This window comes from Sorex fumeus, unplaced genomic scaffold, assembly GCF_029834395.1.
Source record: "Sorex fumeus unplaced genomic scaffold, SorFum_2.1 ptg000039l, whole genome shotgun sequence".
NCBI classification, from domain to species: domain Eukaryota; kingdom Metazoa; phylum Chordata; class Mammalia; order Eulipotyphla; family Soricidae; genus Sorex; species Sorex fumeus.
The window spans coordinates 10,054,761-10,078,558 of NW_026606096.1; the positions used below are offsets into that span (position 1 = coordinate 10,054,761).

General features: G+C 38.7%; 1 protein-coding gene across 2 annotated transcripts; it reads right to left on the reverse strand.

The window, feature by feature from the left end:
• Positions 1 to 264: 264 nt before the first annotated feature.
• Positions 265 to 23,798, reverse strand: KCTD9 (potassium channel tetramerization domain containing 9). 2 transcript variants are annotated; one of them, XM_056118968.1, is made up of 12 exons: positions 23,691 to 23,798; positions 18,575 to 18,696; positions 17,064 to 17,107; positions 13,420 to 13,516; positions 12,759 to 12,817; positions 12,425 to 12,553; positions 8,642 to 8,709; positions 8,459 to 8,554; positions 7,416 to 7,565; positions 5,443 to 5,548; positions 4,530 to 4,663; positions 265 to 2,252 (listed from the first exon to the last, which is right to left on the reverse strand). In XM_056118968.1, the coding sequence occupies exons 1-12, from the start codon at positions 23,736 to 23,738 to the stop codon at positions 2,136 to 2,138; spliced, it is 1,170 nt and encodes a 389-aa protein (XP_055974943.1). In that variant the 5' UTR covers positions 23,739 to 23,798; the 3' UTR covers positions 265 to 2,135. The 2 variants fall into 2 exon arrangements, with proteins under 2 accessions (XP_055974943.1, XP_055974944.1); XM_056118969.1 differs by lacking the exon at positions 12,425 to 12,553.

Sequence of the window (23,798 nt, forward strand, 5' to 3'; positions counted from 1 at the left end):
TGAAAATTTTTTGCTAAATGAACTTGATGGACCTTAAGAAGGGGCTGACAAAATACTCATGCTTAAGGGCTGGAGCAACAGTACAGCGGGTAGGACGTTTGTCTTGCATGAGGCTGACCTGGGTTATATCCCCAGCATCCCATATGGTCCCCTGAGGACCGCCTGGAGTAATTCCTGAGAGCAGAGCCAGGAGTAACCCGTGTGCATTGCAAGGTGTGACCCAAAAGCAAAAAATAAAGTAAAATAAAATACTCGTGCTTAAAAGAATAAATTCACTTTAATTACATGATTTGTGATATGCTTTATTTCCTTTCCACCTAGAAATTTCAGGGCTGGTCATTAACACTTAAAGCAATATAAGAAATGCTTTTATTACATTTCATGTTGTTCATTAATATAGCATACATTAGATCCAAAATCTGCAGTTTCTAAGCACACCACCTTTTGATCCTTCAGATCTTCCTGCAGTTTTAGGTTGTGTCTTCAGAGGTACTCTTTAAGTAGATGAGTAACGCATTCTATAATTACTGAAAATATAGTACAGAGTGAAATGATTTAAATATAATTTAGGCACATATTGATTATGAAAATAGATATCTCTCAATACAATACTTTCTGTCTTGATAAAAATAATAAAGCAAAGAAAATAATTATTTTTCTGAAGTTGCTTTCCTTTATGTGTAAAGGTTGATCTCATCCTACTATGCATATGTAGCCTTTACTGTAAGGAAAGCTTTGCATATGTATATATATAGAAGAAAAAGCCACATAAATACTGAAGACATGTCATCCTCCCAAAGGAGACAGAGTGATTTTAATGATTCATTGCCTCAAACCGATGAGTCGGTAGAATTGAACCCATTTGGACACAGCTTATATCCCTGCTCTTGGGGTAGACGTCAGGACACCAGTTACTAGTCAGGAAGTACAAACCCCTATCTCTGCTACCGCAGAGAGATAATAACTCAAAAAAATAAGACTACGATGTACTTTAAAAAAAAAGTATATTAAAGGAACCTCAGGTGTTGACTGTTTGTTACTACATCTCAGGCCAAATGTCTTTATTTTGTATTTGAAGAGTTTTTTGGTGGTTATGCCCAAACTGTCAGCCGAAAAAAATTCTCTTCATTCCCACTGTATGATGTTAGTTGCAATTATGATGATTTCTAAAAGTCTACCCTGCCACATTCACTCCTACTTTTATCAGTCTGAAGTGGGTTATGATTTAGTATCTATCACTAAGCTGGCCTTTTAAAAAATGACTTGGCATTTGAGTTAAATGAAATTAATAACACACCTGGGTTTTTGATTTTGAAATATCTTTCTCTACTTGTTTTAAATATGGGAGGAAACAAGGCTAGTAAATAGATAAACTGGTGTTGAGTGGAGCCTGCTTAGAAGTCCTAAGGAATGCTGATTTAAAGATGCAACTAAAGGGAAAACTCTTCCTTCACATGGAGAGTTCCACTCCCCTTTCTGCTGACAATGATGTATTTCCGTTCACTGTTTCAATCAGTACAAGCAGAGGACTTCTTTAATTTAGCTACTGCTTTATTCTAAAAAATAACCTTTATAAAAAAAGAACCTGAAAAGAAAAGTCTGATCTCACCATTGTCACATGGTGTGACAGGCCTTTACAGGAGAGGTGGTGTCACTAAAGCTATTTATCAACCTGAACAACTTTTTCCAAATCTCCTAAGGTGTGACAATTTAAATACCCACACTGCATTTAGAGACTCAATAAATAGAAATGCATATATTGTGCTTTTCATAAATTAAAATCCTCAAATGCATTTCAAACCAGGATTATTACACTTCCACATCATCTGTATTTGAAAGCAATTATAATATAGAGAACTCCTGGTCACAAAGCCAGGGAAATCCCCCATCGCACTCACAAGGCAGCCACATGAACTAGCTTCTCTACAACTATTGCGTGCTTCGCTGTTAGGATTATAATGTGGGGAGGAAAGTCACTTTCCCCCCTTAGGCACCATTCAGAACAATATAATCCTCTAAATGGTTTTTGGATTCCCTTACAGTATTGTTTCTTCTAGATGACAGAGTGGGAGAAGCAATGGAAGTGATGAGGAGGGCATTTTCCATGCTGGTGTCTTTCCCCAGCCCTCACACTCTCATCTGACGCTTTGCGACATATGCAGTGGCGTCAGCATCTCCTCGAAGATCGCTCCTTTCACGTTGGAGCCTCTCAGGTTGGCTTCCTGCAGATCACACCCAGACAGGTCACAGTTCTACAAGATAAAAACAATACTCAGTGACTGAAAAAGAAATTTGTCTCTCTTCTCACTCTTAACCCCTTAGAACGACAGACACCAGCAGCAGCCGGCTACAGTCAACTTGGTTAGTCTTTATAGTAAGCTGGGTAGAGGACAGTGGCTGTTAGTTAGCCACCAAGCTAGTTAGGTAACTAAAAGCAAAAGGGGAAAGTCACTGTACTTGATAGAAAATTAAAAGTAAATAACTGTGCTTCTAATAGGTTTATACATTCAAGCTTATGCTGGATCTCCTCCCCCCTCCTCTTATCAGTTTAATACAGGCTGCTACCCTGCTGCTGAGAATTATAAAGAGCACCATTTTTGGTTTTTGAGTCACACCTGGCGATAGTTAGGGGTTACTCCTGGCTCTGTACTCTGGAATTACTCCTGGTGGTGCTCAGGGGACCATATGGGATGCTGGGGATTCGATGACCATTTGATGCTGGGGACTGAGTCTGGTTCGGCTGTGTGCAAGGCAAACTCCCTACGTGCTATACTCTCTAGCCCCAAGAACTAATTTTGTGTGCGTGCGTGTGTGTGTTTGTGTGTGTGTGTGTGTATGTATGTGTGTGCGTGCATCTATGTGTGTGCGTGCATGCATTTATGCATATGTGCTCATGTGCAGAAGGGGATCCTCAAGTATACTCAAGGACAATGGGGCTACTCCTGGAGATACCCAGCCACCAGCCTGATAGTTCAGTGCTAGGGCCTGAGGATGTGGCACTGCAGTGCTCCTTGGATGGCGTTTGGTGCTTCTGCAGCTACATACAACGATGATAGGGACCTTAAGGGGACAGGCTTGAGCTGGGGCTTCCTCAACCCTGTGCAAGCACCCAAAGTAGAAACATTTTAAAATCAACAGCAATTCGAACTCTGACAACCTCTTCTCTAAGATCAGCCTAGGCCAGATTTTCTAGCATAACTGTACTGCTCAGAATAATAGCAACTCACACAGCTATTTACATTTAAATGAATTAAAACTAAATTTAAAAAAATCTATTTCTCAAATTGCACTATCCACATTTCAAGCGTGTCACGGCTGTATGTGTTTGGATCACCATGTGAACAACTTGGAACATGCCCATCGCTGCAGCAAATGCTGATGTTGACCTAACAGCAGCTGGCAAGTCTGCAAGCTAAATTCACAGATCAACACAACACATGGAATACAATTCTTAGGGAAAAGAAATGATTAGGTTTTTTGATAATCTCAAATTGAGATAGAGGGGCTGGAGCAATAGTATAGCAGGTAGGGAATTCACCTTGCACATGACTGACCAGGGCTCAATCCCAGGCATCCTTATATAGTCCCCTGAGAGTGATCTCTGAGTGCAGAGCCAGACATAAGCCCTGAGCACTGTGTGTGTGTGTCTGTTGGGGATGGGGGGGGGGGGGGAACAAAAAATGTTGAGATTCAAGGAGAATATGATGCTGATTTTGGATACTCTTTCCTTGATTCTCATTTCAAACCCGGATATCATTCTAAATTTTCCAAGTAATTCTGAAAATAATTTGGCTCCATTTAATTCCATTTAGAATTAAAAAAAACAAACAAACCCACAATAGCTAGGAAGATAGCTTAAAGAGCTGGAGCACATGCAAAGCATATGGAAGATCCTGGACTAATCCCAAGAACTCCATGGTCCCCTAAGCACAACGGGAGTATCCCCTGAACACACCACTCAGTGTGGCCCAAACACAAAACCTAAAGTTAAAAAAAAAAAAAAAAGAAAGGGCCGGGGTTGTTATTCAATAGTAAAGCTAATACCTTACATGCACGAGACCGGGGTCAATCCCCAGCACTGCAAAACAACAAGCAAAACATTAAAAAAAAAAAAGTTTAATAGAGCTATCTACTTGACAAACAAGGAAAAGAAGAGAAGGAATCAACTTAAGCTAACTCTCTGAACTGATGGAACTTCAAATCTGAAATGACATCTATGATTTCAGTAACTGAACCCTATTCTGGATTTCACATTTTTTTAAACAAGTAACTGAGAGAAAAACATCCCTCCAGCTGTGCAGGCATGATTCTGAGAGTTTTTATCAGCCAACTATTTTGTTTTGGGGCGTTGTTCAGGGAACCATATGCAGTACTGGGGATTGAGCTGGAGTCTCATAGGCGCAGTAAGCACCTCATGCCCTGGACTGTCTGTCTTTCCAGCTCTACTGTATGTTTTTAAAGAAACTTTGCATGAGACACTGGTGACTGTCAACTCATGAGAACTCACTGAAGACTGAGTGATGACTTACCTCTAAATCAGTTCCTGCCAGAGTAGCTCCTCTAAGATTACAGTTCTTCAACTTTGCATTTTTCAAGGTAGCAACTCTCAGGTTAATTCCTGTCATTTGACTTCCTTCCATATCCACACCTTTCAGATTAGCACCTAGAGTGAACAGATTTTACTTGAACTTAAGAATATTTATAGTTCTCTACCGTCAAAAACCAGCAAGATGACTTCAAGGGGGTGAATACTTTTGCTTTAGGAAATGGTTATAAGAAGTATACATTTGAGTCTCTCAACCTATATATATATATGTATATATATATATATATATGTATGTACGTACATATATAAAGATTTAGATTTGCAGTGAAATGTATCTTAGTCATATGCTAACCATTACTGAGTACTTGGTCTCTGGAGCTTTATATATAAAGCATTCACTGTTAAGAATTTGTTTGCTTATTTTACAAATTAAGAATGTTTTAGGTGCTGGACAGACAGAACAGAAGGTAAGGCACTTGCCTTGGCACAGAGCCTGGAATAAGCCCTGAAAACCAATGGTTGTGGTGCAATTCCTGTGTCCTTTCCAAAAAAAGAATGTTTTAGTCTGTATATATATTTGGGAAGCAAAGATGGGAGCTGGGTGACACCCAGGAGTGTTTAGGGACTATTCTTAGCTCTGTGCTCTGCAGCTCCAAAGACCATATGAAAAGTCAACATCACACCAGGGTTTGATTAAAGGCTGGATATTACCAAGTACTCAATATTGGTTAGCATATGACTAAGATACATTTCACTGCAAATTCTCCAAGCATGATGACATTAGAAATCTAGCCCCTTTATAATTACCATGTCTACCTATAATAATTACTTTGCTGGACATTTTACTTTATGGAACATTTTCAACTTAGACAAAGTAATTACAGATAGACACTCACCTTCTAAATTGGCTTTAATGCCAGAAGGATCTTCAAAATTACACAGTTTCAGGGAGGCCCCTTCTGCATTAGAACACACCATCTTGACTCCCTGGAGATTTGCATACTGACAAAAAAAAAAGCCCAGGTTTTAAGGTTTGTTTGGAAATGAAAACATTAGTTCAAACAGTAAAGAAAAAAATAGAAAAATGGGGTAAATCCCCAATCAAATATACTCATAATTACTTCCTGATTGTAACAGACTTCCGCATTTAAACCTAACTAGAACTAATAACTTTCAAAGAAAAAAGAAATACAAGTATAGCACAGAAGCACAGATAGGTAAAACAATGAGAAAGAACCAAGATAACTAAGAGAGATTTTCTGTGCTTGAAAACATAACGAGAGAAGTTAATGCATGTAAATTAATGTGTGTGGGGGGAATCTTTCCATAATGCCCTCAGGTAAAACAGATGCATATGTTATCAACATGTCCATGTTATGTACTGCTCTATATTTAATACTGTACTATGGATTCTCACAAAGATGCAAATATGAGAATTTACTCAGTAAAGTTTTTTTATCTTCAATTACAGAAAAATTTCACCAAATATTTATGAAATAATGAAAGTTCAGAACTCAGTTATGAAGTAAATTGTAGCTGTACTGCAGCTACAATAACTATATAAGTTACTATATGAAGGGACAATGTGCTTTGATTAAAAACAGCTTATTTTAATCAGTTCTGCCACAAATTGTAAATGATAAGACTATTAAGATTGCTTTAAAATTGTTGTGTTTCCATAAGAGATAAATGAGTTCATTATATCATCCCATTCTGTATAGATCTGATATTGTCCAAATGAAAAAGTCATCATTAAGTAAAGAGATAAGGTAAAGAAAACACATGTTTTAGATTATAGCTCCAACATTATGAACAAATTAGCTTTAGGAGTTTGGGCAAGTTTCCTGGATTAAGTTTCTGTGGGTAAAACGCCAGGTGAGAGCCAATGATCATCAAGGTAGGTCTGTTCCAGCTTATATATTCTGTATGTATTACACTGAAAATATAAAATAGATACAATCGTTAAATTATTATGCCAGAGTCTATGCAGCTGGCTGAATTCAATAATAATACGTAGTAGAAATACTCTAAAGCATGCTGACTGAACAGAAAAGTGTGCTACAGATACACAGATACGGATTACTCAACAGTTACAGAAACTGAGATCACACTGGTTTATAGCAGATCTAAATGGTGTCTAAGGCAAAGACAGACAGACAGACAGAGACAGAGACAGAGACAGAGGCAGAGACAGAGACAGACAGACAGACAGACACACACACACACACACACACACACGAAGAAAGCAACAGAAAGCAACAGGAATACTAATGTTGAGACTAATGCACACCTAGTTTATTTTAAAATGTGTCTGCATAATACCCTAGAATATTAACACTTTTCCAAGAATGAGAAACATTAACCCAAGAATGAGGTTAAATAGAAAAACCTGAAGGTCTTTTCAGCTTTACCCTGACAATTCAGTCATGGCCTTGCTCTTCAAGCCCGTGCTCTCCCTTGAGCATGTATCTGGCTTGCTTGTCTCTATTTCTTTGCTTAGTTCCACTCGGGAGAAATGTGGATTCTCTCTTGAACACACACTTCTCTCTCCCTTCACATCTTTCCAAATAAATTTAAAAAAAATTATCTTGCTTTCCCCCAAATAAAGAAGTCCTGATAAAATATACCAGTATACTATATTGAATGTTTTAGTACTCTTCTGTTGCTAAACCTTTTAGGTCTTGGTTGAAATGAAGGATTTCAAAGTTGTAAAACTAACCAATTTCATTTTCAGAGCTTTGTTTTATCAGGAACTTATTATGTTTTCGAGCAAATGCTCCAATTATGGGATAGAGTAAGTTTCTGTTCTTTGAAACTGCTCAACAGACTGAACATTTAATTTTGTCTTGTAGCCAAAAATGATTCTTACATCAAGCACTGATCCAGAGAGATCAGCTCGTTCAAGATTTGCACAGCAGAGATTAGCATGTGCAAGATTGCAGCGACTTAAATTGGCCATTTTGAAGTTAATGTATCGGAGGTCCAAACGAGAAAGATCAGCACCACTGAAGTTTAAACCCTAAAATTAAAAACACAAATTGTTATAGTATTTAAACCATCTGCTTATATTAAATCTAATTACTATAGCCAACCATCAAGATTTTTAGAAGCAATTGGAAGTTCAGTCACTTGGAGTTTATTACAAAATGTTACAAATGAATTACAGAAACATAAAATAAGTGGTCTTAGTGGTTTTTAGTGAGATAAACTCTACTTATACATAACATTAGGATGCAGCCTTGTTATAACTCTTTTTTATGTGAAGAAGCTTCAGAGAAAGAGGTCTTTTAATTATTACCTGGTTAATAAGTATTATCTTAGTTTAATCCAATTGGACCGAAATTAGTTGATTAACTCAATAGTTCAGTTTTATTTTTAAAGTATTATGGTTTTAAAAATCTTTAATGCTATAATAAAGTGTCTGCCACTGACTAGTTTCATATATTACAACTGTACAATTGACTTTTAATTTTAATCGCTGCAATTTCCATGCATTACTTGCAAAATTTTCTACCTAGGACATAATTAGATAATAAAAAGACTATCACATTTCTTTCTTTGTCAACCAATCTTTTTTTTTGGGGGGGAGGAGGGGGCAGGGAGGCGTATCTGGCAGTGCTCAGGGCTTACTCCTGGGTCTGCATTCAAGGATCACTCCTGGTGGCGCTCAGGAGACCATCATGGGATGCTGGAGATTGAACCCAGGTCAGTTGCATGCAAGACAAATTGCCCTACCCACTGTACAATCGCTCCTACCCCCTACCAACCATTCTGAGATTAAATAAATGTTATGATCCATAATTAAATAATACTGCATGAAAAGGGGAAATAAAAAGGAAAAGAAAGTACATAAAAGATGACTTACAAATCTTCTGAGAAAAATAACTCATAAAAAAAATCTGCTTTAATTACCTGGCAACGCAATTCTGACTTGGTTGGAGTAGCTAGCAGAAATCTGACAAATTCCTTTCGAGATATTGGTGAATGATCCTCAGGTGGTTGAGAATTCTGGAAAATGATATTAGGAAATTAATAGCACACTTTGGGAGTTGATTACAATAAATATAACAGTAGCTATTGGAAAAAGAACCTTACCTTTATTGCTACTTCTAGATGTTCAATCAATGAGTCAATACCAAAAAATCTGGCTTCTTCTAATACTCCTATCATAATAAAAATGATTTGACTTTTATAAAATGTTATTTTAATATTTATAGTATTCTTTATGTTAAATTTTCACAATGAAACGAAAATTCAATAATTATCAATATAGGAGAAAAACAAGGTTCAGAACACACATAAAGATATTTATGAAACAAAATATATTGAACCAAAGAAAAAGACCAAATATCAGAATAGAACCCTTCTTTATTTAAAAATCAGGTTTTATACTTGAAATAGGACATAGCCAAGAAAACTTAGCATCGTATACTCCTATGATAAGTGACAGTGATTTGGTTTTGAGTCTCAGGTATTTGGAGGCTTATGATCTTTTCCGGGAAAACCCAATTCCTGCTCCAGTATTCTAATTGCAAAACTAAGGTCATCTGATGCTCAACACATCACTTAGACAGCTGCCATGGGACAGAATGGATTCATCTCTGGGTTACTTAATGATGCCTGCCACATTTCTATAACTTTACCTGGGAGCCACCAATCATAAAAGGATTCTAGTGGGGTCTCCTCTCATTCTGCTAACATCTGAGCAAATCAGAACCTTTCAAGGAATGTAGCTAGATTTTTCCCTAACTTATTTTTCAAACAAAATGCTTAAAAACATGCCAAAAAATACCTTAAGAATACAGAAGACCCAGTTTGTATCTCTTGTAGAAAATTCAGGAAAGGAAGAAATACTTAGTGTACTTCTGTTATCACCAGTTAAAACCTGAATTTAAATCTGGGCTCTGTTAGGGACGCAGTTTAAATCCTGACACTCTAGCACCACATGGGGTCCCCTTGAGCACAGACAAGGAAGTAAGACTGACCAACTCCTAAGTACCCAAAGAAAATCCCAGCTCTGTCACTGCCTTTTTTTTTTTTTTTTGGTCTTAGAGAAGCTACTTGGCTCTCTTGTTTCAGGATGGAGAAACAGTACAGGAAGCAAAGCACTTGGCCTTGCAATGGCAGCCCCTGGTTTGATTCCTGGCACTACATATAATTGCCTGAGCACCAGCAGAGGTCACTCCTGAACGGAGAGCTGAGAATGGCCCCTGAACTCTGCTGGATCTGACTCAAAGACCTTTCTCTACTTACACACCCAAGTTTTTTTTTTTTTCTTTTTGGGTCACACCTGGCGATGCACAGGGATTACTTCTGGCTCTGCACTCAGGAGTTACTCCTGGCGGTGCTCAGGGGACCATATGGGATGCTGGGAATCGAACCCGAGTCGGCTGTGTGCAAGGCAAACGCCCTACCCGCTATGCTATCTCTCCAGCCCCCCCAAGTTGTTTTTATTTGTTTTTGGCAGGGGGTGTGGGGCACACCATGCTGTGCTCAGGACTTACACCTGGCTTTCTGCTCAGGGGTCACTCCTGGCAGGCTTGGGAGCCCATATGGGTTGCTGAGGATCAAAACCAGGTTAGCTGCATGCAAAGCAAGCACCTTAGCCACTGTACTATTGCTCTAGACCAACCAAATCTGTCTTGCTTTTGTATTTGCAAAATGGGTATCTTATTACTTTGCTCACAAGATATCTTAAGTATTAATAGAGATAATGTATCTAATGTATCCATATTATCTGGCATCCCTGAGGTCCTCAAAAAAAGATTGTAATTATTAAATTGCACATTTTCTGAAGTATCATTTTCTCTTTTTATAGCATCAAACTGGGATTTAGAAAATTCACATGAACCTAGGGTAATAAATATTGAAGTATTAGAAAGGTTCTCTAAGTAGCATAAATATATTGAGCTGAGTTAGCAAAGAGATGGGGAAATGATACAAGGGAAAAGGGTTTTGAAGACAAATGAAAAAGAAAAATATGGTTAATGGAACAAGTGAAGGTCACTAAAAGTAGAAACAAAAAATAATGAAAGTAAAAAAAAATCCACTGATGAAAGCACATATTAAGGAAGTATGTATTTTCAAATTAATTGAGAGGATGATAAATTATTGAAGGTGAATTTATTTACTTTTTCTTCCTTTTCTTGCGGGGGAGGCACACTGGTGATGCATAAGAGTTACTCCTAGCTCTGCACTCAGAAATCACTCCTGTCAGTGCTCAGGGGACCATATAGGATGCCAGGATCGAACCCTGGCCGACTGCGTGCAAGACAAGCGCCCTACCCTCTGTATTCTCTCTCTCTGCCCCAGTTGGTTCTTTTAAAGCATATAATTACTTGGAGCAAGTTGTGGACAGGTCAAGGATTTGGAAAGAAATGTAGTAATGAAAAACAATGCTTAGAGCAGGGGTGATAGTACAATGGGTAGGGTACTTGCCTTGTGCATGACTGACCAAAAACCAAAATCAAAACAATCAACTCCCTCCTCCCAACACTTCTCCTCCCCCCCGGCCCCCCTCCCCCCAGTGTTAAAGCCGGAGAGATGGTATAGTGGTGCTTTTCTTGCAGGAGGTCAAACTGGCACCCCATAATGGTCCCCTGAGCCCTGCCAGGAGTGATCCCTGAGTGTCCTAACCACACCCTCTCTCCCCTCAAAAGTAAAAGCTATGCTTTACAATATGAAACTGATAGCGAACTTTGCTTGTGAAACAACTGAATAAGCAAGAACAACAACTGTGAAGCTTTAGGAAAGAAAACCAGCACCACCTAGGTGATGACCTAAATTGCTTCAGACAGCATGGGCATATGTAGATCAGATATTATTTCCCAGGCAGGGGGATACAAAATGCAACCAATGATCTGAGGAAAGATTCAAAGACAAAACAAAGAACCAGACATCCAAAGCTTAGGTTTAAAACACAGAAAAAAAGTGAAAAAGAATCATTTGAGTGAGGAGTTGCAGTGACAGAAGTAACTGAAAAGGATCTGTATAAAGTGCATCACTGGCTATTTTTATAATTAGTATAGTTGAAGATTGAAAAAAAATTAAAAGAGAATTCAGAACAACAGTGAGCTGAAGGCAACAGAAATTCAGTTATGAGCTATTATGGTGCTACACAAACAAATGAACCAATGTCTTTTTTTTTTCTGCAATAGGTAAGCTTTAAAGAAAATAAAAATTTAATAGAGCAATAATAAAAACTGATTGAGTGTTTTGTATTTTGCTTGTAGAGACTGTAAGCTGGTAGCTTCAGGCTTATTTTAGCATGTTTGGTATGGAGTATTATCCAAAAAGAGATTTTATATACATTTCTGGATTCCCAGCTTTTGAAATCACAACTTTGGTATCATAAATCCAAGTCCGAAGATGCCAAAATTCTGTGGAAGCCGAGGAAGCAGTTGTACTCAAGACTGTCAATCTCCTACCACTTGAAGGCCATTGGCTCATCTTTGAATATGCAACCCCTGCTTTATATAGACATTAATCTACATCACCTTCATGAACTTTCACAAAGATTATTCTGACATAGACTGGTGAGGGGACTCAGACACTTTTCCCCAGTAAATCTACTAAGTTGTAGACTTGAGACTCTAGTCCACTTTTAAGAATTCAAAGAACAATTTCTCCACTCAACCACTCAACTTCTCAGTATAATGGGGAGGTTCATAATTTTGAAGTCAAGTAAAAATTCAACTAAAACAAAACAAAAAAATCAAAATTCTTTAAGATCTCTTTTTGTTAGACCAAATCTACAAACACTTAGTTTAAAAAGTAAAAACCGACTTGAACTGTACGAAAATAATATTATGCTACTAAGAAAGTGCAAACAAGAACCTGAGCCTTCTAAGTATGTGAGGAATTATATTGAGAACTCACCCAATAAATTAATGCCGTCATTCACAATGAGTTGCCCATGACGTAAGTAGTTCAAAATGGGTTCAAAGTATTCGGGACTTCGGTCAATTAGGAAAGCTCCTCTATGATCTTGCTTATTTCCCCAAACACCTGTGTTACCCATTAAAAAAATGAAGAAAGTCCCCACCCCAAAATCAAAAAACAAAGTTAGAAATTTGAGAGAGAAAAACCGACCAACAAGGCAGCAAGTTTTTACTAGTGCATAAAGTACTGATATCAGTAAAAGGGTAACAGTTTACAGTCAACACACGTAAATCAGATGACAGAAAATGTGAAAACAGTATTTTGCACTCACCTTTATCCTTAAACATGTGGGCCAGCATACTGTCGGGTTCTTTATTCACTAAAGTGCTCCTAAGAATTCAGGGAAAAAAATTGATTTCTCCATTTGTCTTTATAAACAAACATATTTAAAGTCAAGAGTATACTTGATCCCAGCTGCTCTTGCAAAAAGATGCATGCTATGACCTGGGAGGAGTAATGCTGGGAAACAAAAACGGGCGGTAAGTTGCCTTTTATCAAATGCCTTTCTAATCTGGCACTTCCTTTGCATAAACATTGAGTTTCTTCTCATTTCAATATTAATCTAGCAAGCTCTTATAACACAACATTCTTGATCCAAGTTCACATTTTTCTTATCCCTCTAACATACACAGTGGTATTCTACATATTTCAATTGTTTTCATTTGTGTTCTATGTGTCTATTAGTATCTAAAAAGCATCTAAAAACTGAACTCATGCTTTACATGTGTTCTCTGCAAAGACTTGTTAACTGTGCTTCCATTCTAGCTTTTACAAAAAACTTGAAAAATGGTTTTAGATCACATACTAGATTTAAGTGGTATTTAAGAATCTTTTAAGAGAATCGGCAAACTGAAGAAAAAGAAAAAATGATACATAATGTCCTTCAACACACACACACACACACACACATACACACACACGCATGCACCTACCGTGTAGTCGTGAAGTACCTCCCTCCAACATTCAATGTCAGCCAGTCTGTGTGAGATCCTGATAACCCTTCAGGTGGTTTAGAATCTGTCTGTGGATCTAGAAATGATACATAGACAATGATAAAAACATTAAGATTAGGGGTTTGGGGATGATGACAATAGCATAAACCAAACACACATTAAAAAAAAAATAGCAAGGCTTGCTCTTCAAGCCCATGTTCCTCCTTGAATACATATCCTGCTTGCTTGTCTATGCTTCTTTGCTTATTTTCACTCTGAAGAAGTCCATGTTCTTTCCTGAATACATATTTAACCTTTTTCTCTCCTCTCACAACTTTCTAAGCAACTTTTTTATTTTCAATTTTAAAAAAAGTGATTAGAACAAAGCCCATATCATAGATAGCATATAAAACATAACTAGGTGATAAGGTATTCCTGGCAACAGCAAAGCAAAAAGGGTAGGAAGGCATCAGCACGTTTAAAGGACAAAGCTGAAAGAAATGGGATTATCTGATGAATCTCAGATTCTCAAGTAATTTAGAAATATGTTCTCCAGCTCTGCTCAGGTCTGGGCGAGAGAGATGATATAGCGGGTCTTACACTTGCCTAGCACGCAGCTGACTGGGGTTTGATCCCTGGTGAGGAGTGATCCCTGGGCACAGAGCCAGGAGTTAAAAAAAAAAAAAGAAGAGGAAGAAATCTAAGCAAGTCTCAGGGAATAGCAAAATGAAGTGGGGAGAAGCGTGACCTATTCAATGGAGAAAAGGCAAAGAGCTTGCAGTAAGAGCTGAGTAGTGGGATCAGGGATGAGGCTCAATGAGAGAGCACATGCTTCCCGTTTATATTTTTAATATTTTAATATGAATCATACCCATTGGTGCTGGGGTGGGGAAATAAAGAGCTTGGGACTGAGCTCAGGGTCTCCCACATGCTAGGCATGTGCTCCACCACTTAAGCCATACATTGGTCTCTAAAGTCAGTGTACTTTAAAGAGAGAAAAACTTTTTAAGTGATCTGTAATAACTAATCCCTTATGAAAGATCAGTTTTAAAAATCTTTTTTTTTTAATTTTTGGGTCACACACAGTGATGCTCAGGGGTTACTCCTGCACTGCACTCAGGAATTACTCCTGGCAGTGCTCTGAGGACCATATGGGATGCCAGGGATCGAACCTGGGTTGGCCACATGCAAGGTAAATGCCCTATCTGCTGTATTATCACTCCAGCCCCCAGATTTAAAAAATCTTTAATTAAAAAAATTGTTGCTTTTTGGGGGGGCACACCTAGCTGTTATCAGAGCTTACTCCTGGCTCTGTGCTCAGGGATCACTTTAGGTGGGCTCCAAAACCATGTGGGGCGCTGGCGGTCGAGTGTAAGTTTGGCTGCGTGTAAAGAAAGAGCCCAAACCTCTGTACTATCACTTATGCCCCAAAGATCAGATTTTTAAAAGACACCAACATTTTATGGCAGAATTAACTAAAGAATCAACTAAAGTAACATACTTGAGATATTTAAACAAAAGGTGAGTCAATGATTTTTTAATTTTTTCCTTTTTGGGCCTCCCTGGCTGGTAACTCAGGACCTGTTTTGCTAAGGACCTCCAGGCTGCATCAGCAATGCTCAGAGGAACAAGTGCCCTTAGGAATCAAACCTAGTTGCGTGCATACTAACTAGGCATGGCCCTCACCACTGTCATCAAGGTAACTGGCAAACAATACACTATAATTCAATATAATAAAATCTTTTGATTTGACATTTAGCCAAATGACCAAGTAGGTAAACCACAAATTGTTTGCATGCAGATGTCAGAGAATGTAATGTTCACAAGTTCTTTTTGAGGACTGCTAAAGAACAAGTTTCAGACAGCCAATGAAGGCATCAATGGCAGACTGGAGGTAAGCTTAAACACAGTTGAGAAAGCACAATACAGAGGTTTTAAGTAAGAGACTATAATATATAATAACATCTAGATATTCTGACAATGGATAAAATAAAGCCATTTCTTTTGTCTGTTTTGGTGCCACACTGTTTAGTTCTCTGGAGCTATTCCCAGTTCAGTGCTTGAGAGTTGCAGTGCTCAGGGGATGATGAAGTATTCTGAACTGAATGCAGGGTTCCCTCATGCAAAGTCTGTTCTGAGATAGTCCGAGCTATGGTTATATCAATAGTTATTTTTACTTTTATTTGTTTACATTTTGTTTCAGTTTTGGGACCATGTTGGGTGAGACTCAGGGATCCATGCAATGCAGGGGACTGAGTCCAGGCCTGCTGCATCCATGCACTCCAGCCCATTGAACTACCATTCTGTCTGGCTCCTATTTTCCTTTCTTTTTTTTTCAGGGAGAAAGAAATGAACATACATCAAAAGGGCAAAAAAAAAATGAATTATCATTAGTAACAATATTGCTATTAAAGGTACTGGAATTGTTACTTTCACACTTTTTGTAGAAGAGGAAGTAAATTTGTAATTAGGTGAAATTGTAATTCTATCTTTCTCTATGTCCCTAAAACCCAGGATTACTAATTTGGAGAAAAGTATATGTGTTACTTAGAAGAGCTTAAATATAAGCCTTAGAATCCTGATTATAAACTAGAATTATTGGTATAAACCCTTTACCTATTCATCTATGTATAATTGTACACGTGATACAGAAGTTTGTACCATAAAATATATTACATATAAATTTTACCTCTATGTAATTTATATTTTGAACTCTGTCCAACATAAAATTTTGTAACCAAGGTAAACCTAGTAGCAAGCATTCTTAGCATCCAAATTGTGTCCTGAAGTGACAATTTCCACTAAAAGAAACCAAAACTATATGGAAAAACCACTGCTCTAGATGCAGGACAGATAAAAGTATTTATGTTTGTTATTTCATATATTTAGCAATTTGTAACTATGACTAATGGAGTTACATTGAAAGAACTTAAAGAGGTGTCCACTGACCAGAGATCTTCAAAGCGCCGAAAGTGCAGCGATGAAAACATACCAAATATGTCTTAATATTTTGTTTGTTTTGGGTTTTTGTTGTTGCTGTTTTGGGGCCACACCTGATGATGCTCAGGAATTACTCCTGGCGGTACTCAGGGGATCATATGAGATGTCAGGGATGGAACCCAGGTTGACCGTTTGCAACGCAAGTGCCCAACCTGCTGTACTATTGCTCCAGTCTCCATACCAAATATTTTTTAATTCTAAGAATTCAATCTGAAAAAAAAAAAAATCCTTACAAATTTTTTAGTTGCTATGCATGCAATGCATATATGTACATATGCAGTGAAACAGTTAAGCATGATCACTATCTGCTGACAACTCTGTAAGTGGATGAATGAAGATGAAATGGAGGAGAGATGAGAACAGATTTTTTTCCTCAGGATTTAAGCTTTTTTTGTTTGTTTGTTTATGGTTCACACCTAGTGATGCTCAGGGGTTACTTCTGGCTGCAATCAGGAGTCACTCCTGGCAGTGCTGGGGACCATATGGGATGCTGGGGATGGAAGTTGGGTGAGCCATGTGCAAGACAAGCACCCTCCTTGCTGTAGGATGGCTCCAGACCTAATCGTTTAATTTTAATGAGCCCATGTAAAATATTGATCATTTTATTCTGGCAGACAAAATTGCTTTTAAAGGAAGTCACTTACCAATAAATGGTTCTCCTTCACATACAAACAAAACATCATCATCCCTGGAGAGATCAAAAATTTAAAAATCACCATAAAAGTATATAAATTAGATTACCTATATACCAACTAGAGGCCAGAATATACTCATGTTATAAAACATAGGTGCTTCTATCAATTTATACTGCAAAACAGCTAAGTTCCTACTTCTTTGTTTAACCTCCGGATCTGTTTGTGGATTTAATTAAAGAAAGATTCTGCACATAAAAGAACTTTTGGATGGAAAAACAACAAGTAATAAACTTAATTAGTGCCAATTTTTAGAAATTTCTTATTCTTCAGCACTTCTGATTTCTGCTAAATTACCAGCTGTTCTGTGCTGTGGAAATGAAAATATTTTTTCATGTTAAATCTATGACAAATATAATTCTTAGGTAACCATGCTACAAACATAACCCACAATGTGATCATATGACCAGTGAGGGTAAATAATTGAAAGAATCCACAGTTTGGATGACCTGTGTATATCCTCCCTACTTCAATACATCTTACCATTAGTATATACTAATCAAATCAGAGATCGTACTGACAGCCACCAAGCTATTAAACAGGATTGATATTTTCCAGTTTATACAGTTACGCCTAGGGTAACTATATAAGCTCAGGTGCTGAGAATGTGGTGCTGAGAATTGAACCTGGTTTAGCCATATGCAAGGCAGATGCCCCCTACCTGCTGAACTATCACTCTGGTCATATCTTTTCTAGTTTAGAAAACTTCAGTTATGATCTCTGTTGTTGAGTTTTGTAATTTCTTATGAATTATCGTAGGAAGATACTGGCTTTGTCTTATGAGCAGAGTCTGCATTTATAAGGGAAAAATTAGATTAACTGATGCAGAACTAGGTTAATTTATTATTCAACAATGTGATTCAACTATCTAAGAAACTGAAAGATACCGGGAGATAAGTATTGAAACACTAAAAAATTATCCTAATTAAGTTAGATTTTGAAAGAAGTTTTGGATCTTTTCTGCTTTTATGCCAGTTTACATTTAATGATTAGCACAAAAATTTGTTTTCTTCTCATTAATGAAAATGAACTACTAAATTGATGGTCCACATAAATCTCTTAATTTCTAAAATGCTTAGTATCCTTATTTATAAATGATGGGACTATAAGTGGTTTTTTTTCATCTTCAAGAGTATATTATATTAAAAATCATTCTGATAAGGGTTTAAATAAGATTTAATTTACAGCATTGTTATCTTCACACCATCAATTATGAAAACTAGTGGTTTTCCAATCAAAAGAGGTATCTTGGGCAATGTAATTACTGACAAAGTATATTACTGTTAAAACGTAATTGAGAGAGCCAGCCCTGCATTTGTATTCCTTTGTAATCTTTGTTAAATTTCTTTCTGTTCCAAAATTCGATGATCCAATAAGGATGGAATGAGATGAACTAGACACTTGTTTTAAAGGAATAAATCTGCCTGGGATATTTAAAAAAAATATTTGAAGGTGAAGGTTACCTGATCAAAGCAATATCATCAATCAGTCCACCTTTCCCATTGTACACGCTGGTGGCTTTTATACCGAGTTTACTGCTGGCTACCGAAAGCAAATCAGATAAAGTTCCATATACAGCAACCACCTGTAAATAAACCAGATTAATTTGAAATTATGTAATGAATGCATCACAATTTCACAGACCCCATATTATCAAACAACTAAAAATCAGTTGTGACATAAGATTTCCAGAGTTTCTAAAAGTCTCCTTTTCTATGATTCACAGTTTTGTATAACTCAATTATTGGAATTCAAAATTAGATTTATAAGAAATCATCTCTGACATTAACAATTTATATATACTCTGAAGGTATTAATGATTAGGAAAGATGACAATTACACATAACCCTTCACAGAAAGCAACAGACAGGTTTTGAGTTGAATTATCACTTTTTTATTGTGAGTTTCTATGTTGCGGCTAAATCTACCAAAATTAAGTTCGTGCTTTGTTTTATTCTGTTCTTTGAAACATTAGCTAGTAGAACTTTCTGTGATGGTGGAAATACTCCATATTTGTGCTCTTTAGTAACCATGAACTAAGGAGGCTACTGGACACTTGTATGCCATCTATGCTCAGTGATTTCCTTTAAAATGGTTGTGCTAATAATCTTTATAATTTTTCTATGTATGAAGTATGTTTCAGAGTTTTCCTTAAAGAGCAAGCCTTTATAAGATTCTTACTTAATGTTTACAGATTAACAGAGGAAAGTCCAAACAGATTTTTCACTTTTTTCCAACTCTAGTAATACAATGGGTCCAAATCCAGAGACTTAATTTCAGCAAATTAAAGTCAAAAGATGGTACCTGATAAACGGTAGCTGAATGAATAAATAAGGTATACCAAATGCTGTATGGTTTGTACAGATTGTTGAATGTTTTGAAGTGCAAGACCTTACTCCAGGCTCTGTGCTCATGGGTCATTCCTGGCAGTGCTCAGAGGACCATATGCAGAGCTAGGCAATAAACGCATGTAAGACAAGGGCTCCTGGACCCTGTATACCCTGGCCCATATGCCAACATTTTAGAACATTCAAATATTTGACTGTGCACCCCAAATGGTAGAACATGTTGAAATATTTGACTTATTTACAAACTGCATACTGTTTATAAACTGTCAGAAAGAACTTTTTCCATGATCTAACAACTTGCATTGTTAAGACTTTCAGCTGCCAGTAAGAATTTCCTCAACATCATTAAATTTAGTGAAATTCTACCAAACATAAGATTGACTTTAATCTTTGGTGTTTTTTGGTCACATCCAGCAGTGCTCAGTTATCATTCCTGACAGGGTTTGGGGAATGTATGTGGTGCTGGAGACAGCAGTGTACAAGGCAAGCGCTTACCTGCTGCATTAGCTCTCCAGCCCCCAATCTTAAAAGTAATAAAGAAAAAATACACCGTGAAACTGATTTTCATGTACTGGAAAATATTTTTAAATGTCTTGCTAATTGGGATGAGCGCATCCTATTATTAGCTAATATTTCAAAGAACAATAGATACTTAGAAGCTTATTGTTAATAGCAGTTTTAATAGGATCTCCAATACATCTTTAAAATCTGGCATGTCTTTAAAATGCTGGCTTAGGATGCAGCTCAGCAATAGGAAGTATTCCTCATATACATGAGGCTCTGGCATAAAAGGGGAAGAGTGAGAAAAAGGGGGAAAGGTGGGAAAGAAAAGAGGGATGGTTACTTCAAACACTGATGGGAGTAGGAAGAATTACAATAGAATGAAGTCCAATAATAATTTAAAACTAATGATAAAATATGAAAAAAAATCAACAAATATTTCTATATATTTTTATTTTCTTTCAGATTTAGTAAGATCCATTCTCATTCTAACACCCCGTTTATACTGTGAAAAGAGACCCTTGGTCATTTCTGTTTTTGTAATTGCAAATTAGTAATCTGCAGCTTTTTGAAAGAATCTTTCCAAGCCACTGAGTATTTTAGTGAAGGTTAATTTAAAGTGAGAAATACGGTCTGGAGAGAGAGAGGAATGCAAGACTAGAGAGTTGCAGTCATTGGCCTTTCTTGAGGCCAAAACAGCTTCAAGTCCTACAACCTCAAGGTTCCACAGCATCACAGGGAGCAACCCTCCAGGCCCTGGAGAACTACGCCTTCCTCCCCCACCCCACCTGCTACACAACTGGATAATACAAATCTTAACCTGACACTTGTAAGTTTTGATATACCACAATATACCAGAGTGGCCCAACCAGTGATGAACTCAATTTCAAACTTTTTTACACTTAAAGTCTTCCCTTATCAAGCAAGACCAGGTAACACAGCAAGCAAGTCGATGTATCTCTGGTTTTCCAGATTAGCGAAGTCATTTTTAGGTATTTCAAGCAACTCACACACACGCCATAACATTTCTTTAAATTCTGCTGGATTCAGTGATATATCATCTCACTCTGAAAAATATCACTTTAGGGACTACATAACCCTCTTTTAATAGCAAAACACTACTCACATATTTATTCCATACACAGAAAAGTCATAGTGAGCAATGAGACCCCCCTCCCTCCAACCTGCCTCTGGCAGTGACCGTTTCCCGTATACCAGGCTTTCCAGCCCACAGTCTGGCAATGACTGAACAAGTTTTATTGAAGGGAAACTTATTCGAAAATAATATTCATCATTCCTACAAAGCAAAAACAGTGAAATAAGAAGATAATGAAGGGGGCACAATCCTCTACTGGGTAGATGGAAGATCAAATGCTATCACAGTAAGAGCTTACTTTCAGGATTTTTTCATGAACTTCATGTTATGTTCATACCATCATGGCTAAACAGTCAATTTGTTTTAATTATTCGGGGAGGTGGGCCACACCCACTGGTGCTCAGGCCTTATTACGGGCTCAGGGATAACTCCTGGTGGAACATGGCAGACCATATGGATGTGGAGAGTGGGGGATAGAACCCCAGTGAGCTGTGTGCCAGGCAAGTGCCCCATCTGCTGTACTATCTCTCTGGTCCCGATTTTCATTTATTTATTTATTTATTTATTGAATAAGCAGTGCTCAGGACTTACTCCTAAGTGCACTTAGGTATCATTTCTGGCCATGCTCAGGGAACCATGGACCGAACACGGGCTGGCTATGTGCAAGACAAACACATTAGCTGCTAGACTACTGCTCCACCCCAAGTCATTTTATATACATAAAAATGCAGGCTGCAATGTACTATTTTGTTCTTTTATCAGGTAAAAGTAATTACAACTTTGTTAATGAGCTGCAGGGGGAGAAACAACTTTTGTCACAGAATGTCCTTCAGTTGGATTGTAAGGAATCTTAAATATTGAATCAGAGTATGCTTCAGTTTGGGTTTATGATTTTTTTTCTAAGATGAGAACATATTTATCTTCAGTAACTTATGATGATTTCCCCGGCAACTTTCTAAGATTCTTGAGCAGAAGAGTTTAAAGCTTTTTTTAAAAAAAAAAAAAGTTAAATAATCCGGCAAAGGAAGGGGAAATGGTTCAAAGTCATGGAGTGTGCATGCCTGGCGACTGTGAGGGCCGAAGTTTGACACCTGTCTCCTGTATCTACTCCAGGAGGAGCCTGGTGGCATCGGTGGCCCCGGTCAGTGAGCTGTTGGAGCGCAGAGAGCATCAGGCTAGCACCTCTGGGGACTCACTGCTGGGTGTGGCACTCAGGAAACGACCCAACCCTGGAAAAAAACTAGTGCAACCAATCTTTATCAAGAACAAAATTCAGGGGTTCCAGCCGAGCTTAATAGCATAATTACATATTTAACGGCTGGTTCTAAATAACTTCCTGGAGTATACAACAGAAAATGGGTCAAAAGGTCCAGCAGGGGTCTGTGTTTGAGAATGCATTAGAAAATGGAAACTTGCAAACTTGAGTCTAAGGCAGTTCTCGGTTAATGCGATCAGTTTCTAAGATCAGAAGCGCACAAAATCAGAGCCAAATTACACTGTGCTTGGAACTTTTAGAGCACGTTTACTCAGAACTGCAGAGGAGCTGAAACGTGCTTTTTTTTTTCCCCTTCCATGGCACGATAATGCTAGTTAAACATTTACATCTCCCAAACAGGCAGAAAGCAAAGTATTCTGCAAATAACACGAGGCCAGTTTACCTTTACCTCAAGACTCTCGGCCTTCGTTATTTCTAGATTTCCTTCAGCCGCACTGTGACTACCCTGCTTTGTACAGTCACATTTTCCAAAGCGGCCGAGCAACTTTTCAGGGGTGGGGCAAGAGGCTGAGCAGAAACAGGATTCCTTTCGGCTGGCTGCAGTGGAGGAAAAAAATGTTCACTACCACACCCTCCGCAAAGGCCTACCCCAGCAAGGAGCAGCGCGGGGTCAAACCCATCCAGATGCACTCAGTGCCTGAGTTTTCGTTGCAAGCCAGCCTCCCATGAAGGCAACATCACAAAGCTCCTTGGCGGGACCTGGGGCCCCGAAAAGGCGGCAGCTCAAAGGAAACGTGGATTATTTGTCAGTTTTCTAGTCGAGTGAGGATTAAGGGTATTGCCTGTGCTCACGGACTAAGAGTTGAACTCCTTGATTTGATCTTTTTTTTTTTTTTTAACCTGTCCAACCTTGCCCGCCTTAGTTGCTACCACCAACTTTCCCGAGGGGAGCATTACTCAGCACGTACACGAAGGGTGGTGGTGGTGGTTGGGGGTGGGGGGGTCACCGGCACCCTCTCGTGCAGGGTTGGGTGGATGGTCAGGGAAGAGGAGGAGGAGGAGGTGGCAGGAGGAACCTGAGCACCCGGCGCCTGGGTGTCAGCGACCCTCCCCGGGTCCCCTGCCCTCCGTGCTCCCAGACCCACACGTGGAGACCCAGCAGGAAGCCACCGGCCCCGGCAGACCGGCGCGGGTCCCCTGGCAGAGGGGGAGTTTCAAGGGCAAGCTCCGGCTGGCAACTCCGGGGGCTGGGAGGAGGCCACCGGGCCCCGCCGGGCACCTCCTTGGACGCCCCGCACCCCGGAGCACGCCCACCTCCCAGCCCCTCTCCCCAACTTCAGCCCTCTGCCCGGGGCGCCCGCTCCGCACCCCGCAGCCGGGCCCGCCTCGCCTCCTCCCGACCCGCCCCCTCCCCTTACCTTTCCATTCTTAGGGCTGCCGTTAAGGAACAGGGTCACCCGCCTCATCGCGCTGCCCCCACCGGGTCCTGAGTGAGCCGCCACCCTCCCACCTGGCTCTCCTCCCAC

Excerpts from the sequence above, each read along its gene's own strand:
- KCTD9 (XM_056118968.1), bottom strand. The coding sequence starts at position 23,738 with ATGAGGCGGGTGACCCTGTTCCTTAACGGCAGCCCTAAGAATGGAAAG. Across the intron at positions 18,697-23,690 it reads GCAGCCCTAAGAATGGAAAG|GTGGTTGCTGTATATGGAAC; the intron begins GTAAGGGGAGGG and ends GTTTATTTACAG. Across the intron at positions 8,710-12,424 it reads TGACGGCATTAATTTATTGG|GAGTATTAGAAGAAGCCAGA; the intron begins GTGAGTTCTCAA and ends TTATTATGATAG.